The sequence below is a fragment of the Electrophorus electricus genome, chromosome 23 (assembly GCF_041902795.1).
Source record: "Electrophorus electricus isolate QZ-2024a chromosome 23, ASM4190279v1, whole genome shotgun sequence".
Classification (NCBI taxonomy): Eukaryota; Metazoa; Chordata; class Actinopteri; order Gymnotiformes; family Gymnotidae; genus Electrophorus; species Electrophorus electricus.
In genome coordinates, this window is record NC_137519.1 from 11,217,501 (window position 1) to 11,234,104 (window position 16,604).

At 41.4% G+C, this 16,604-nt stretch overlaps 1 protein-coding gene across 6 annotated transcripts in view; it reads left to right on the forward strand.

The window, feature by feature from the left end:
- coro2ba (coronin, actin binding protein, 2Ba) overlaps positions 1 to 15,899 on the forward strand; it is a 33,779-nt gene extending 17,880 nt beyond the window's left edge. For 4 of the 6 annotated variants that reach the window (XM_081705891.1, XM_027001772.3, XM_027001770.3 and 1 more), the window contains 11 exons: positions 1,921 to 2,121; positions 8,630 to 8,746; positions 9,632 to 9,781; positions 10,092 to 10,256; positions 10,920 to 11,057; positions 11,282 to 11,386; positions 11,674 to 11,770; positions 11,907 to 12,019; positions 13,193 to 13,283; positions 13,565 to 13,704; positions 13,981 to 15,899. In XM_081705891.1, coding sequence (XP_081562017.1) covers positions 1,921 to 2,121; positions 8,630 to 8,746; positions 9,632 to 9,781; positions 10,092 to 10,256; positions 10,920 to 11,057; positions 11,282 to 11,386; positions 11,674 to 11,770; positions 11,907 to 12,019; positions 13,193 to 13,283; positions 13,565 to 13,704; positions 13,981 to 14,136 — 1,473 coding nt within the window. In that variant the 3' untranslated portion in view covers positions 14,137 to 15,899. The remainder of the gene's footprint in view (positions 1 to 1,920; positions 2,122 to 8,629; positions 8,747 to 9,631; positions 9,782 to 10,091; positions 10,257 to 10,919; positions 11,058 to 11,281; positions 11,387 to 11,673; positions 11,771 to 11,906; positions 12,020 to 13,192; positions 13,284 to 13,564; positions 13,705 to 13,980) is intronic. The other 2 variants (XM_027001771.3, XM_027001773.3) reach the window with 1 other exon arrangement.
- Positions 15,900 to 16,604: the final 705 nt, after the last annotated feature.

Below are 16,604 nucleotides of genomic sequence, written 5' to 3' on the forward strand. Positions count from 1 at the left end.
ACACACACACACAAAACAATGCTGCCTATAGTGGTGAGTGATGTCACCCTTGTGAAGAGTGGCTGGTGAGACCAAGGCGGTAAATCTGCCTGGTTTACCACTTCCTCCCACTCTGGTTGCTCTAATCTTGGGTCTATGCCAGCCTTTGGCGGGTTGGGTGGCAGTGTCTCGCTCTTGTTAGCGCAGGGATCCCCGTGAACGCTTCCTACAGGGGCGAGACGTGCTCCTCTTTTTCTCCCCTCCCTGTCTGAGCGGCTGGGACACCTCTGTAGCTTACAGGGCCTGCACACGAACACCCGCCACTTTCCTCCCAGGCTGGAATAGTGGCTCCGCTCACCCACTTCTGATCTATATGGAACTGATTTGTATCCGTGCAAGGAAGCTGTTGATGTAATACTGAGCAGGGTGGAGCTTTGTGAGGTAACAGCCAGACGCCTATAATCGTGCATGTAGCACATAAAATGGGGTCACATGAGCACGTGATCTCAGAGTTCTGGCATAGAGCATCACTTGTTCCATATCACAATCAAATGACTATGATTATGTAATGGGGAAGCTAAGCAGACAGATTTGCGTGACATTTGGGCTCTGATCTTTCTTAACCGCCAAAACCTCCAAAGGCTGACACGTAGTCTGTGTTATTGTAAGGATTGTATTTGCATTCAATTACCGGTTTAGATTTTGCCTGTTGGACATAAATAGCATTCATTAGCAATTTTTTCCCCAATAATATGGAAAAAATAACTTATTTGTTCTTTTGTGTTTTTAATTGGAATATCCGAAAACATTAACATGATATAGAGCAGAGACATGGCATGATTCATATTTACCTTTTATGGATGAAAACGTCTCAGCAATGATAACTGTGCTATGTCCTAAATGATGAATTAAAACTTCCTAAAGGAATTCCACATTTTACCTAAAGGAATTCCATGTTTTCCCTAATGGATTTCCACATTTTCCACTCAAAGCCTTCTTAATAAGGAGATCCTGTGGTTTTCAGCTATTATGATTTCAAGAACTTAAGTGTTTAGATTAGCTTGTCTACTAATTGCTGAAAGCACATTCATTTTTAAAGTGGTTTTATTCACTTTCCCCACACACCTATTCAGCATGATTAAAATACTGCTCACAGATTCATGGTTAAAGTACAGATTCATGGTTAAAGTACTGCTTGTAGTCACATTCACAGTTAAAGTACAGATTAGTGATTAAAGTACTGTTCTTGGTCGGATTCCTGGTTAAACTACTGCTCGCAGCCAGATTTATGATTAAATTACTGCTTGTAGTCAGATTCATGATTACAGTATTGCTTTAATCATGGATAAAGTACAGATTCATGATTAAAGTAGTGCTGACAGTCAGATTCATGGGTAAAGTACTGCTTGTAGTCAAATTCTTGGCAAATATTTCTGTTAGCAATATTTTGAAATTTCTGCATCTCTTTTACTTCTTTCATTGGAAAACCTTTAGTATGTGACTCAATAACAAAGTAAGGGCTGCATGCACAATACCAAACACTTGCACAGCAAGAATTAAATGTTTCTTTTTTATGCAATTTCAGAGCTAAAACATTCATTGCAAATGCATGTGCACTTGGATTTAATAATGACTTGACATAAATTAGTGTGAGAGTAGAGGAATAAAGTTTCCAGTCAATGGGCTCAATGAGATGCACAACCACGGATCATTATTATTTCAATGCATTTTACATAATTTAGGATTTTTTAAATGATTATTTTTAAAATGATTTAAGAAAACATACACAATGGGTCCCAGACCAAATTTAGCAAGTGAAAGGGTCCAGCATTGAAAGTCAGTAGCGCTCCCCCTTACTCGTGGTGTGTGTGATGCCCTGGGCCATTTCTGAGTGCTGCTACGGTCTCGTCTAAACTCCTCTTCCCTGTGTGTTTCCTGCAGATGTCATGGCGCCCGACCTACCGAAGCTCCAAGTTTCGAAATGTCTACGGCAAGGTAGCCAACCGGGAGCACTGCTTCGAAGGCGTGCCCATCACAAAGAACGTCCATGACAACCACTTCTGTGCTGTCAACAGCAAGTTCCTCGCCATAGTGACGGAGAGCGCTGGAGGAGGCTCCTTCGTTGTTATCCCAGTCACTCAGGTAACCGCAGCTACCAGCCGTGGCACACCGGTGACCCCTGGGCCGTTTGTCTTCAGCACATGGGGGAAAGCGAGAGATGAACAAAGGAGGGAATTAGATGGCAGTAAGCTGCAGACACAGAGAACAACAGCATAAGATATTGTAGCCTAGTATAAGTGGTGTGGGATTTATTATACAGGATGGGAGGCCCCAGGTAACAGTCAAGCATCTGTGAGATTGACATGAGTCGGGAGGCTGTTCTGTGTGTGTGTGTGTGTGTGTGTGTGTGTGTGTATATGTGTGTGTGTGTGTGTATGTGTGTGTGTGTGTGTATGTGTGTGTGTGTGTGTATGTGTGTGTGAGTGTGTCTATGTGTGTGTGTGTATGTGTGTGAGTGTGTGTATGTGTGTGTGTGTGTGTGTGTGTGTGGGGGGGTTCATTCAATAAAGTGATCTGGAGGCTCACTGTTTTGGAACAGAAATGTCTCCTCTTCCACTCAAATCAGGGACACTTTATGGCCTGGATATCAGACAGCACAGAAAAAGAAACTGTAAAGAAACTCCTTGTAAAAATTCTTGTACGAATTTCAGTGTCATGTCATTATTTATCGTGAATATCATTCAAGCATGTCATCTGAAACCACTTATTTACTGAATTTTCCATCCATGCTGAGATAACACGTCAGCTTACAACTGTCCCAAAACTCTGGGCCAGTACTACTCAGCCTCTCCAGCTCCAGGGTTTTAGTGTCCCTGGCAGCTCAGTCTTCGGTCCAGAGTGGAGGCAAAGCAAACCCCCAGCACAGAGCAAAGAGCACAGACGTATTACACTAATCTGCCTTTGTAACAGAGCAAATTGGATGAAGCCTTTTGGTCTTCTGACACTGTCGATTCTGTGATGCAGGCCAGCAGCACAAACAGCGTGCAGAGGATCGATCCTCTCCTGCTCTTTTGATCTCTCTAATTTGATAGGAGAAAACACATTGCTCCAGTTACAGAACTTCAGAGACCTTCACAGATTCGATGTTTCCTTTTGTTGTTTCTTTATACAGATTTACTATGTGACTTGGGGAGGGGTATGATAATATGTTAATTATCAATGTCAGTTATATGTTTTATTTCTGGAGCTCCCATGGGCTTCCGTAGGCTCCCATAGACTCTAATAGGCTCTCATAGGCTAAATGAGTATAAGATAAATAGAGGCTATGCATACAAATTTCTAGAACCATCAGGAGAGGCGGAGACACGGGTTGGTGATGTTGACGGCTGTGGGTAACTTACAGGAAGCAGTGGGATCCCCTTTAAGCCAGTCGCGCTCTTTCCTCCGCGGCACCTTGTGTCCAGTCAGGCATTTCTGAGGGACTCGGTGTAGCTGTGCATGGCATGTTTAATGGTTAGTGCTGCGAGTGCCCTGCTCAAACGTACAGCACAGTGGGGAAGCACTCACAAGCCTTTGATGAGCTCGTGGCGCCAAGGCCCTGCCGACTACAGGACAGCGTGGAGGGCAGACTGACCACACCTACTTGGATTTCCGCCTGGGTTTTCCTGGACTCATTGGGAGATGGGACTGATCCCTTACTGTCTCGTCCGACCTCAGTGTCTGTGCCCCTCTCTATCTCTGAGATACTGCAGGCCCTCTGCAGAGTTAACACACCATGAATACTGAGCAGCATATGATGGCCTTTTTTGCTGTTTTTTTACATTGCCACTGTGGGTGTGGTTTTGTGGTGACATTGTAGCCAAACTACATATAACAAATTTAGTATGTGGTTTCTCTTAATTGTAAATCAACACAGGAAACAAATGTAATTTGATTTTATTTTGCACAAGGTTAAATTTTAACCTTTTACTTTCACTATGTTTTTTTTGGAATTGCATCAATATATGAAATTTTAAAAATATGCATGTGAATTATTATATCAGGCCTTGACAAAAGCATTTCCATAAGAGGTTTTTGTTCTCTTCTGGATTAAGTCTATATTTCTGCACCTGGAAAATGAGATGCATTTGGTATATTATACTCCAAATTAGATCCTAAGGACTCTATTTCATTTCAGAAAACCATGAAAATATCTGGCATGTCTTTAAGGCAGGAGCATTTTAACATGCTGCTTGCAGATTTGAGACTTAATAACTCAAAGGTTTCTAAGACATTTATCAGAGGGAAAGCGAGTCTGCTTGCATCTGTTCTGGAATCAGTGATGGCAGATTATCTCCAAGAGAAACAGACTCAAGAGATTAATACAGCTTCTGAACTGCAGACTGCTGGGTGCTGTGTGTGACAGAAGGACTTAAATTATGGGATGGAAGCTTCATATGGCCAATTCTTATATTCTCCTTGACCTGCTTGGCACACATACACACACACTCACAAATCTCATGGATAATCCACTGGAAGATGGAGTAAAATTAGGACAAAATCTTGAAGATGAAGATAAAAAGTAATTGCCTTGTAAAGAGTCTTGTGCCCATATGACGCAAATACAAGTGCACTCTCTCTCTCTCTCTCTCTCTCTCTCTCTCTCTCTCTCTCTCTCTCTCTCTCTCTCTCTCTCTCTCTCTCTCTCTCTCTCTCTCTCTCTCTCTCTCTCTCTCTCTCTCTCTCTCTCTCTTGGCATGAGCAAAGGCCATCTGGAAATGCTGACAGGAGTCTACCAGGCAGTCCAGACCACATCCAGGTGCTAAAAAAGCAGCCTCAAACATTTTCCACCACGCCTGACGTGCCATTTTGCCCCAGATGCCCACGGGGGCGTGCCCATGATACTCAGCTCCTGTCCCCCTGCTCCGTTCACTCTAATGGCTCCCCTGGGGGACAAGGGAGTTTATGACCAGGCCCACGGCGGCTGAACCTCCACCCCAGCGTGGCTCACGCTCTGGCTCGCACCCCGCCTGCTCCGCCGACGAGGAATGAAGCGGAGTGTTAATTAGCAGGGAGTGTGACACACACTTTCCAGCCTCCTGCTTGCTTCCTGCTTGCAAGTCTGCGCTGCCTCTGAGAACGCCTTGCTTCATGGACATGCCTGTCTGGCTCCCTTTGTGTTCGGCGTGGTGCTCTAGCACTAATTATCAAACCAGTGTGAAAGTGAACCACTTGCTGGACAATGTCACCATTCAGAATATAATAATCTCATTACAGTGAGCTATAAATCACAATATTCCCTCATCATCCTCCTTTATCAGAGACATTTATTGGTTAGAAACATGCCCTTTCTAAGAACAGCGACTGTTGTTGACACCTGATGTATTGTGTTTGCCAACAACTGAAACACAGTATGCAAGTGTACACCAATATAAATTGTGTATAAATTGCACCAAGTGGATGGTGAGGGTATATAATATTTATATGATATTGCCACAAGTTTGATTCAATTCACATCAGTTCAGTTTCTAGCTTGATTTATTTGTACAGCCCGTTTTAGAGTAGATATTGTGTTATGTCTCTAAAGACTGGGACCAGTGACCCCTCACTGAAAGAAACAGTGTCACTGCACACATATAATAAAACTCTTGATTGTCTACACTAGTAGGTATTTAGTACAGTGGAGTGATTTTAAAGCAGTGGGCATTTAGATTTTAGCTGTTGTCATGTTAGCTATGTCACACAGAATCTCCAGAGTCTGTGGGCACATGACTCTTAACAGTAGTCTGGAATCACCTACATCCTGATATGAACATGCACCAGGTTTGGCCTTCATATTTACTACAGATATTATAAACCTAAAAAAAACCTAAAATATAAAACCTTCGTATTCAACATTTCGTGTCAACATTAAGATCCATTGTACAAATGTTTCAAAACGAGTGTGTTGAAATGATACACATTGACCATATAACTGAATAAGCACTTAATATAATATTTGTAAACTCTGCTTGTAAGCTATCTACTGTAACTGTTGGTTATGGCATTAAATTCACATTTGATTTCCCTCTTTGTAGTCAGTTTGGTTAGGACGCCTTCATTTTAAAAGATAGCTTTGGTTTAAAAAGCTATGGAATTCAGTGAAGCCGGCAATGCTCCTGAACTAGAAGTCTAGACTCTTTTAGTGACACTATGATTACAATAATCACAGAGGTTTTCCTGGTGGTCTTTTGTAACACCCACAATAATGGGTGATGACTGAATTCATTAGTATTCAAATCTGTGTGTGTGTGTGTGTATGTGTGCACTACTGGAAGCCCCCAGACAGTAGGGATGAAGTGTGTGTTTGGTGTGCACCTGAAGGAGTCAGCACAGGATAAGATGATATGCAGCCAACACATCTGTGCCATCTCTCTTCCTTTCTCTCTCTCTCTCTCTCTCTCTCTCTCTCTCTTTCTATTGTTCTCTGCCTTGCTTCTCTCTCTCTCTCTCTCTCTCTCTCTCTCTCTATTGTTCTCTCCCTTGCTTCTCTCTCTCTCTCTCTCTCTTTCTATTGTTCTCTGCCTTGCTTCTCTCTCTCTCTCTCTCTCTCTCTCTCTCTCTCTCTCTCTCTCTCTCTTCCTTGCTTCTCTCTGTCTATCTGTTTACCCCTCTTTGGTTTTCTTTGCCTCTGTCTCTCTGACTTTAATCAGTCTCTACTGCAGACATGCGTATGTTCAAAGACTTCAGCACAGGGAGATAACTTTATGGAAACAGTAGAAATTGATGGAAGTTTCATCTGACAAGGCAATCAATAAGCAATCAGAGGTCATAATACAGTTCTGGTTACAACTCTGACTATGTTTAACCCCTAGCGTGTGTTCAGAATGTGTTCCAGTTCTTTACTGTTTATTTGATATAGTCATACAAGATACTTAATGAATTCTGCACATGCTTGTATCATTTATATTATTATTAAGCTTTTTAAGCTTATCGATATTATATATATATATATATATATATATATATATATATATATATATATATAAAATCATTATATAATTATATATATAATTATATGTATATAATAATAATAATAATAATTATTATTATTATTATTATTATTATTAAACTTTTATAGTATCATTTCAGTATAGACTTGGAAGATCCACATTTTTGCAGGTTATGCTATGGTGTGTTCTTATGCCACCTCGGTCAGTAGCTATAGAGTTTACATGTTGCAATGCAAAAATGCCTAATGGATTTTAAATGAGCTCTTAATGACAGAGAACTCAAAATATAAAATAAAGTGACCGAGTAATATGGAAAAGGGTTATATAGAAATACATCTATATAGCACAAAAAGGACCGAGCCCCGGGTAGACGCTGGGTGCACGTCGCCTTGGTCCTGCGTCCCTGCCCTGCGTCTCTCAGAGGAAATCACAGAGTCTCACAGCTGCCTGTCCCCCAGCCATCCTGTTCTCCTTCACTCCACCCACCCACATCCATCTCCTCACTGTCTGGATGTGTATGTATACTTTCATTGCGCTGTGCTCTTTGGTTTGTTCACAGTCAGTCAGCCAATGTGTCGTTTAGTGTGTGAGCATTGTTAAACTGATACCAAATTGATTGGTACTGGTGTGGTTAAGATGATCTGAGGATCTTTTGTCTTATAATACAGGACAAAAGATCCAACCAGTACACAAGTTGAAACTCTCAAAAATGCCATTTAGAGGAAATATTTTTGTATAATTTATAGCCATTTTATGTTGAATTTTGAATTTGTTTTATTCAGTTATTTGGAATAATAACAATCAGATAAGTTGCAACATATTATAACATATTAAATATTGTGAGCCTAAGAAACTTTGACATTTTCTAGTCTAGTCTATTTCTAGTCTATTATTCATTTGTCTGCACCCCTGGGAAATCAGTAGAAATTTTGATCTTATTACTTATTACTTGGTGGATGTCTCTCAATTTAAAGTGCCCTTGGGCAATACCTGCGCCAATTTTAAATTATCGTGATGAAACGAAATATTACTGGTATGATTTTCTTCTTTGCGTCGGGTGAATATGGGACAACAGCGGTGGTATGAGAACTGTTTACATTTGTAGCAGACTATGTTTTCTTTTCTTTTTCCCCCTGAAGAATCAGAGAAGAGGTTACCTACATCAAGAGCACAGTACCTGCACTTTAATGTAGATGTTATTATATTTTACTTTGTAACATCTTTCTCTGACCAGTAGCATAAAGGGAGTCTAGCCCTATGCCAGTCTGATAGCTGAGTTAAAGCCCTACGGGATGTCCAGGTAACAGCCACCATGACTGTTCGCTCATGCACAGTCTAAACTACAAATCCCAGAGGACCTTATAAGGAGGTCATCACTTCAACATCACTTCCTTCTCACGCGGTTCAGTAGTTCCGACTGCTGTGAAGCAGCGCCACATGGTGGATGGTTTGGTGCATTACAGAAGAGCAGAGGTGCCTCCTGTTCACTTGTATCAAAGTGCAATGACCACACAGAATATAAGCAGATGTCTCTCAGTTTAAATATCGTGTTTGGCTTGAAAGCAACTCTAATTGGTTTATTAGAGGAGGTATTATGAAAGGGAGAGAGACAGAGAGAGAACAGGTGATAGGTCACATGTAAATGATAACATGTGTTTGTGACTGTTTTTCTTCCACAGTCAGGCCGCATCGACCCTCACCATCCAAAGGTCTGTGGTCACCAAGGCAACGTGCTGGACATCAAATGGAACCCTTTTCATGAAAACATAATAGCCTCCTGTTCTGAAGACTCTTCTGTGAGTAAAATTATAGCCATGACAATAAAAATCTATTTATTCAGTAATACTCATGTAATTCAAGGTCACCTAAATTATTTTAAATAACCAAAAGGCATATATTTGTGAGTATGCTGTGTATAATTAACATAATTTTAAAAACGTACAGTCCTTTACATGTTTAGGAATAAATTAGAAAAGGACATAAACCAACAGATAAATCAAAATATTAAACCTTTTAGATTCCAGTCCTATGTTTTGTTTTTTAGTTTTTTCTTAAGATGTTTAGTAAATGTGGTTTAATGTTCAGTAACTATACAGAAACTAATATAAATGGTACATAGTTGAAAGATTAAGGAATGAGAGTCTGGGCTCACCAGTAAGTTCTTGGGGTCTAAGGGGTCATTCAGAAATCATAATCTTTACTCAGTGATGTCAGAGTTTGCGCGTAATCTGTCTCTGATTTATATTACTTTATAATCGAAATAATCTCTGATGTTATTAAGTGACTGTACAAGTATTATTGAGTTATTTTCAGCCAGTAGCTCTGATGAAAGATCTCCCTATTACCACTGTAATCCTTTCAAATCCCAGTGCATTAGCCAACATAGATTATTTGTTACTGTGCTGATGTAATCCTGTTCACTAGAAGAATAATGAGTCCCATAGACTAAAAAATATGTAAGCAGCATTTGATTGATCTATCAATTGATTGCATAAATTAACAGTACTTATTTTATAATACTTCCATTCACAATACTTCAACAAGCATGAACATCAAGAGTATTCATGGAATTATCCAGAATCTCTAAATTCTAATCTCTGTTGTTATCCCTACTCTTTTTGTGTGTGTGTGTGTGTGTGTGTGTGCGTGCGTGCGTGCATGCGTGTGTACATGCTTCTCAGGTGCGTATATGGGAGATCCCAGACAGTGGCTTAAGAAGGAATATGACTGAAGCCGTGCTGGAGTTGTATGGGCACAGCAGGAGAGTGGGGCTTATAGAATGGCATCCCACTAGCAACGGCATCCTGTTCAGCGCTGGATATGACTACAAGGTAATATGAGCATTCCCACACTATGTAGAACATAGCTTTTTTTTGCCAAACAACTGTATTCATTCTTTGTTTACTTGTTTGCTTGCAAAGTGGAGTCCATATGTGTTTAACTGATTTAAATCTTTTGACATCCTGAAATGTCTTTTGTGTTCTTTAAATGTAAAAGTATATTGTTTTTTTTTTGTCTCTAACATTGTAATTTAACTTACTTTAATTGATGATACTCACTAAGGCATAATTTGTGGCTGTTTCTCAGCCCTGGAGGTTTGTATATGTGAAAGAGGATGCCAGTCTTGGATTTGTGCTGTAGATCTTGATCTGGAACCTGGAGATCGGCGAGCCAGTGAAGATGATCGACTGTCACACAGATGTGATTCTCTGCATGTCCTTTAATACTGAGGGAAGCCTGCTCACCACCAGCTGTAAGGACAAGAAGCTGCGTGTCATCGAACCTCGCTCTGGAAATGTGTTACAAGTGAGACCCTCAGCCACTGTAACACACACACACACACCCACACCCACACACCTGAAGATCCCACCTCAGCGGAGGTGTGGCTTCTGCTCCTGAGCTGAGTGTCGTTGCACAGCAGTCGTCAAAGCTTTAGGCACATGGCTCGTTAACGGAACACACCCAGAGTGGCACTCCAGCCTATACTCTGTCAAACCTCTGCATTCGGACTAGACACTGGACTTCAGCCTCTACAAAGAGCTTTGCAAATCAATACCTCAAACCTGACCTGCCTGTAACATTTTACCAAAGGTCACCTGAAACTTTTAATAATTTAGTTTTCTCACATAGAGCATTTTTGCTTTGGAATGCTTCTTGAGATAAGCCACAGATTATTGTCTGATTATGAATATAAATCCTACTGTGGGCTAACTAGCAGGCACTTGCGATTAAATCAAGAGGAAATTGACAATTCTAATTGCAAGATGTTAACTGTTTACATTATGCATTCTAGTGTTTTCATTCATATAAGATTTTGTAATAATATACTTCCCTTTCTTAAACAGAATTCTCAAAATGATTTCTTTAGTTTGCTAATTTGTGTACACAAATAGTGTCGATCCAGTACATAGGTAATACTGAGATGCGGAAGGATGTGAACTTTTCTGTTTCCCTTCATTCTCTGGGGAGCGTGTTGTTTTCTCTGGGCAGGAGGCGAACTGTAAGAATCACAAGGTGAACCGTGTGGTGTTCCTGGGTAACATGAAGCGCCTCCTAACAACAGGGGTGTCCCGCTGGAACACACGGCAGATTGCACTGTGGGACCAGGTGGGACACTTTACAAGCAGGGTTTGTGTATACTCTGTGTGTGTGTGTGTGTGTGTGTGTCTGTCCATTAAATTCCTTAACTTCAGAACGGGCTGAGTCAATGGACATGGCCGGATGGGTTATAAATATAGGGAGTCCCTGATTCTAACGTTCTCACTCCACTGGAGGTCATTGTGGCTTGTATTCACAATGCCTGCAGAGCTCAGTGTATCTCTGACCCTCAGGAGGATCTGTCCATACCACTCATAGAGGAAGAAATAGATGGCCTGTCGGGGCTGCTCTTCCCGTTCTACGATGCAGACACACATATGCTCTATCTGGCAGGCAAGGTAAGCAGTACCACACACACACACACACACACACACACACAAATATGTGCAGAAATCCATCAATGTCAAATTACAAGGCTCTGTTAAAGTGTAACTATGATGCAACTTATGCATGTTGTATCACTCAGTGCATTATGGAGGTATGGATCAGGTATTTATCTCTGAGCTGAAAGATTGCATGCATGCAGTGTGTTTGGGAGCTTTTATTTGATTTTGACCTTCATTTACATATGGAAGTTCTTGCATACTAATGATCTGAGCTGAATAACATTTGGGGGTGTTGTCAGGGTGACGGCAACATCCGCTACTATGAGGTAACCACGGAGAAGCCTTACCTGCAGTATCTCATGGAGTTCAGATCCCCTACACCCCAGAAAGGACTCGGTAAGCTCAGATTGTTTGGGTTTGCAATGGTCCATCAAACACCAGACAGACAGCAACAGCACAAGCCAACATAAAAAAAAACAAAAAAAAACTATTACACCTTGAGTTTTACAAGTGTTCCTGTTTTGTCTGTTAGGTGTAATGCCAAAACTGGGCTTGGATGTGGGAGCGTGTGAAGTGTTTAGGTTCTATAAGCTGGTGACCCTGAAGGGACTGATTGAGCCCATCTCCATGATCGTGCCAAGGAGGGTGAGCAAAAGGCCAAAAACCAGGAGTTGAACCACACGTTAGCACCGGCAGCCCCTGCCGCCATTTAGGAAAGCAACTTATTTATATTTTCTACACAATGTTTGGGGGGAAAATGTGGAAATATGTGTGGGATTGTTAAGCATTTTCATTCTTTTGCGGAAGTTCTGTTTTCCCTCTTATATGTTGGCTAATTGTCAAGTAGGTTTCCTCCTATCATACAACAACAGGTGGTACCAGTATAAGAGGATGTGAGATAACACACAAACCTCCTCTGATAGATATGCAGCTTGTTGGTATATGTTAGTGATCTGCAGGTCAGCTAACCTCATGGATTTAGCCACATGGCCATGATGAAGGACTGAGTTGTAATAGGTTAAGAGGACCATGCAGCCTCTCTGTCTCAATGAAAATGCATTCAACTGGGTTACCTGGGCCCTTGGACCACACAGAGCACAGCTGCGATTCAAAGCTGAATAACTGGGGCCCACATCTGCTTTATTTTTAAACATAGGCTCTGCTTAACAGAATAAATCTCCCTACTCCTCTAAATGTGTGGGTATAATAGCCTGACACCTCACAGAGTTACAGGCCTTATCTAAGAAGTGTGATGGTTTTGCCTGTTTTCTTTATTAGTGCAGCAGAACAAGTGATAGCTATGTAATTACACAGACTCATAGGGCTGGTCTCACTCTTTACATGCAGAAAAGCTAATGTTAGGGTAATGCTCAGCACGCACACACACACACACACACACACACACACACACACACACACACACACACACACACACACACACACACATTCATCAGGGAGTGGTAGCCTGTCTTGTTACCAAAATGCTTCAGTAGCAAATAGATCCCCACCCCGCTGTGCTGAACTATCATCTACACTACGCCAGAGGTAAAATCATACACCAAAATATCTCTTTTGTTGAAGTCTCTCTTAGATTGTTTGTGTGTAAAATGGAACTTACACAAATAGTACACTAGATGTTCATCACTAGTGATTGTACTGTGTAGCACTGTAAAAAAAATTATCCCATTTAAAAAAGAGAATCATTCTCACATTGTGCTTTTTGCCTTAATATTAGGCCTGAGAACTTATGCAGGCGAGGTGTACCAATCCGCATGTGACAGTGAGGGCATGTTTAGAGTGAGTGTGTGCTGTTTGCAGTCAGAGACGTACCAGGAGGACATCTACCCCATGACTCCAGGAACAGAGCCAGCTCTCTCCGCTGACGAGTGGCTCAGTGGTACTGACCGAGGTAAAATACTTGTGCTCGATTACAGTTGCAGAACGCCCAAGTTCACCCACCATGACTTCCAGGTAGCAGAAGCAATTAGTATGTCCTTTTAGATTGACTCTCATTTTTTCAGTGTTTAAAAAACACAGGGCACCTTATTTAATTTTTAAATTATCATCTTTCTTTTCATTATATAAGTAGTGCAGGATATTGACAAACGTGCGCTTTGAACCAACTCTGAAATGACTAGGCCTAGCGAGTCGAAGTGTGAGCAGAAACTTGTTGTGTATATGTGGCCACAGGTCCGGTACTCACGTCTCTGAAAGAGGGCTACAGCAGACCCAGCAAGCTGGTCTTCAAAGCCCCGGTGAAGGAGAAGAAGAGCGTGGTGGTTAACGGCATCGATCTACTGGAAAATGTGCCTCCCCGCACCGAGAATGAGGTGCCTGCCGTTCTCAAGCAGGGAATTAACAGGGCTGGGTGCTGTTCCGTAATGAAGAGCCGATTTAACCGCAGAATGTGGGAGTGTGTGTGATGTAAAGTAGCCCTGTGTGGGTTATGGCTGTGCAGCATAGTTCTACGTTTTTTTTTTCTTCTTTCTTTTATTCAGATTTTTAATGTAGACAGCTGTGTGTGTGTGTGTGTGTGCGTGAGTGTGAGAGAGAGAGAGAGAGAGAGAGAGAGAGAGAGAGAAATTACCCTGTTCTCCCCTCTGCAGCTCTTGCGGATGTTCTTTAGGCAGCAGGACGAGCTGAGGCGGCTGAAAGACGAGCTGGCTCAGAAGGATGTTCGAATCCGACAGCTGGAGCTGGAGCTCAATAACCTGCGAAACAGTCCCAGCAACAGCAACAGCAACAGCGCCGGCAGCCTGTGACCCGTATCCCAGCTGACGCTTTTTGTTTTTTTGTGTTTTTTGCTTGTAAAGTAACTGGCACCGGAGGCCGGCACTGCTGAAGCTCCCCAGTATCTGTCGCCGCGGTCCCACAAGGCCAAGTGTTTGTTCCCACTAGGACAGGTGACCCTCCCTGACCCCAACGGCCAATGTCTTTGCTGCTGTGTCAGCGAGGGACTAACATGGGCCATTGATCCGCTGCCCTCTCCCTCAAACCTCTGAGCACCTGTAGCCCGTGCTGACTGCCATGCACTTGGTGCTAGGGGGTCCACCTAAGGCTCGTGCATATACCAGTACATTTGCAGAGGGAAAGTAGTTGAAAGGGACATGACATTCTGTAAAATACCTGCAAAGGGCTTGTGTTTCTCCTCCTGCTCTTTATACATTCTCTGTTAATTGCATTTTCTCATTTTCACAAATGCCTTCTGAATCGTGCTCTCTTTCTCCTGTTTCTTCTTTCTTGTAAAGGTGTTGGTTTTCAGACCTACATTAGATTAGAATGGCTTCTACACATTATTTAGTACAAGCCATCGACTGTGTAACTGCCAGTTTTGGCATTTCCTCATTAAGAATTCATAACCCTAATAATTTATTTTGTTACATAGTTATCCCCCATTAGTCTTTCTGAATAATTAATGCTCTCCTTTACAACCATGGATGTAGTGACAGAGATCAAGAGCTAATCAGCCAAATAGACGTGTCATCATTTTTGCCATAACATTTTAAAGGCACAATAAGTGTGTGTATACATATGCGCACTCAGCGGCCTCTTTATTAGAAACACTCTTAGAAACCACCTGCAGCTGTGGAATTATATCCCGTAATCTTCAAGTGCAATTTGCATAAGCCATCCTCTAGCCCTTCACTAACAGTCAGCTTTACCACAGGACTGTTGTTGGATATTTGCTGTGCTTAATACACCCCTCAGTGTTAACGCTGTGTTGTTCGTAACAAAGGTTTCTAATAAAGTGGGTGGTCAGTGTTGCTAGTACATTGTTGTTCGGTAGGGACATGAAATCCCACATAGGCTGACAAACGTCTCATCTGATTCTGAGTGCTGAGTTTATTTAGAAAACTTGGAATCTACTTCCCCATGTGCTATTGAGACAAGATAAAGAGGAACTGACCCATGAACTGCATCTCTCAAAATTGCACATCTAAATTAGTTTTTGATTAGAAGTTCATGCATGTTTGTCATTGCAGGCTATGCAGTTTACGCAGACTACATTACACAATAACCCAAACTCAGAATACAGCCCGCATCATGTTAATTACCCAAGTCCTGACCTTCATGAAGTGATTGCTTTCTTATGCAAATGAACACAAGCCACCTACTATGAAAAGCATGAACGGTAAAGTCCCTTAATGAAACCCAGCAATGACAGAAGTAGTAATAAGAGGAAGGCAGAGTTTAATTCAGACTGGTAGGTGGAATTCTTGTGCTTAGGTGTCATTCAGTTTGCTAAGGGTGCATAGAACAGAAACCAGCAAGTTCAAGAGAGGATGAGAAAAGGCCATTTTCCCCCCCATGCTGCACCAAAATCAGATAATGTTCAGCAAGAAAACCATTTTATTGATTCCCTTGTATATTTATAAAGTGCCCAGTGCACCTGAATTACAAACTACATCATCTCTTATTTTGAACCTGTTTGATGCAAAGAAAAGTGAGACTGTTTCCAGAAAAAAAAGATGATAGAATCATTGATACATTTTTACTTTAGAGGAAGTAAACTGAAGCAAGTGTGGCACTGTTTTTAAGATTGCTTGAACACACAGCCTTACAATTCCCAATTCACTTGTACTAAAACTGGACCTATTCACTAACAGTGTAAGTGATTAATATACATATTTTTAACCAGGGCAACTTTGAGATCTTTATATTATTTTATGAAGGAGTCATGCATACCAATGTACCTTTCAGACCCTCTCATATCTGGGTAATAAACTGCAGTATATTGTGAAAAATGTCCTAAAATTGAGAGAAGAATTAACTGTCTTTATTCATCGCATTTTATGTTTATACAATGCCGTATTTGATTTTTTTTTCTCCATGTGAACTATAAGAAAAAAAAAAAAAAAAAAAAAAAATCGGGATTTCTGATCTGTTTACCGTTCACGTAAATAAGGGTTATGTACAAAACAGGCCGCGGACGTTCCTGTTATCTTTGACATTATCAGCAAAACTTCAGGACTGTTACAAGACCCATCCTCAAGCAAACTATTTGCCAACATGGCTAGCCACTGGTTGAACCAGTATAAAAACAAATATATTTCTGATGGGCCTGCTCACTGAACAATGTGTCAAGTGTGTGACTGAGCTGTTCACTTCATCTAATAATCTGTTAACTGTTACCACATCTATAGCTTCAAGCCCCTGGACCACCTCAATACTCAGAAAACAGAATGGCCAACTCCTGTAGACTGGGTGTATGTGACATTCTTGCTGTTAA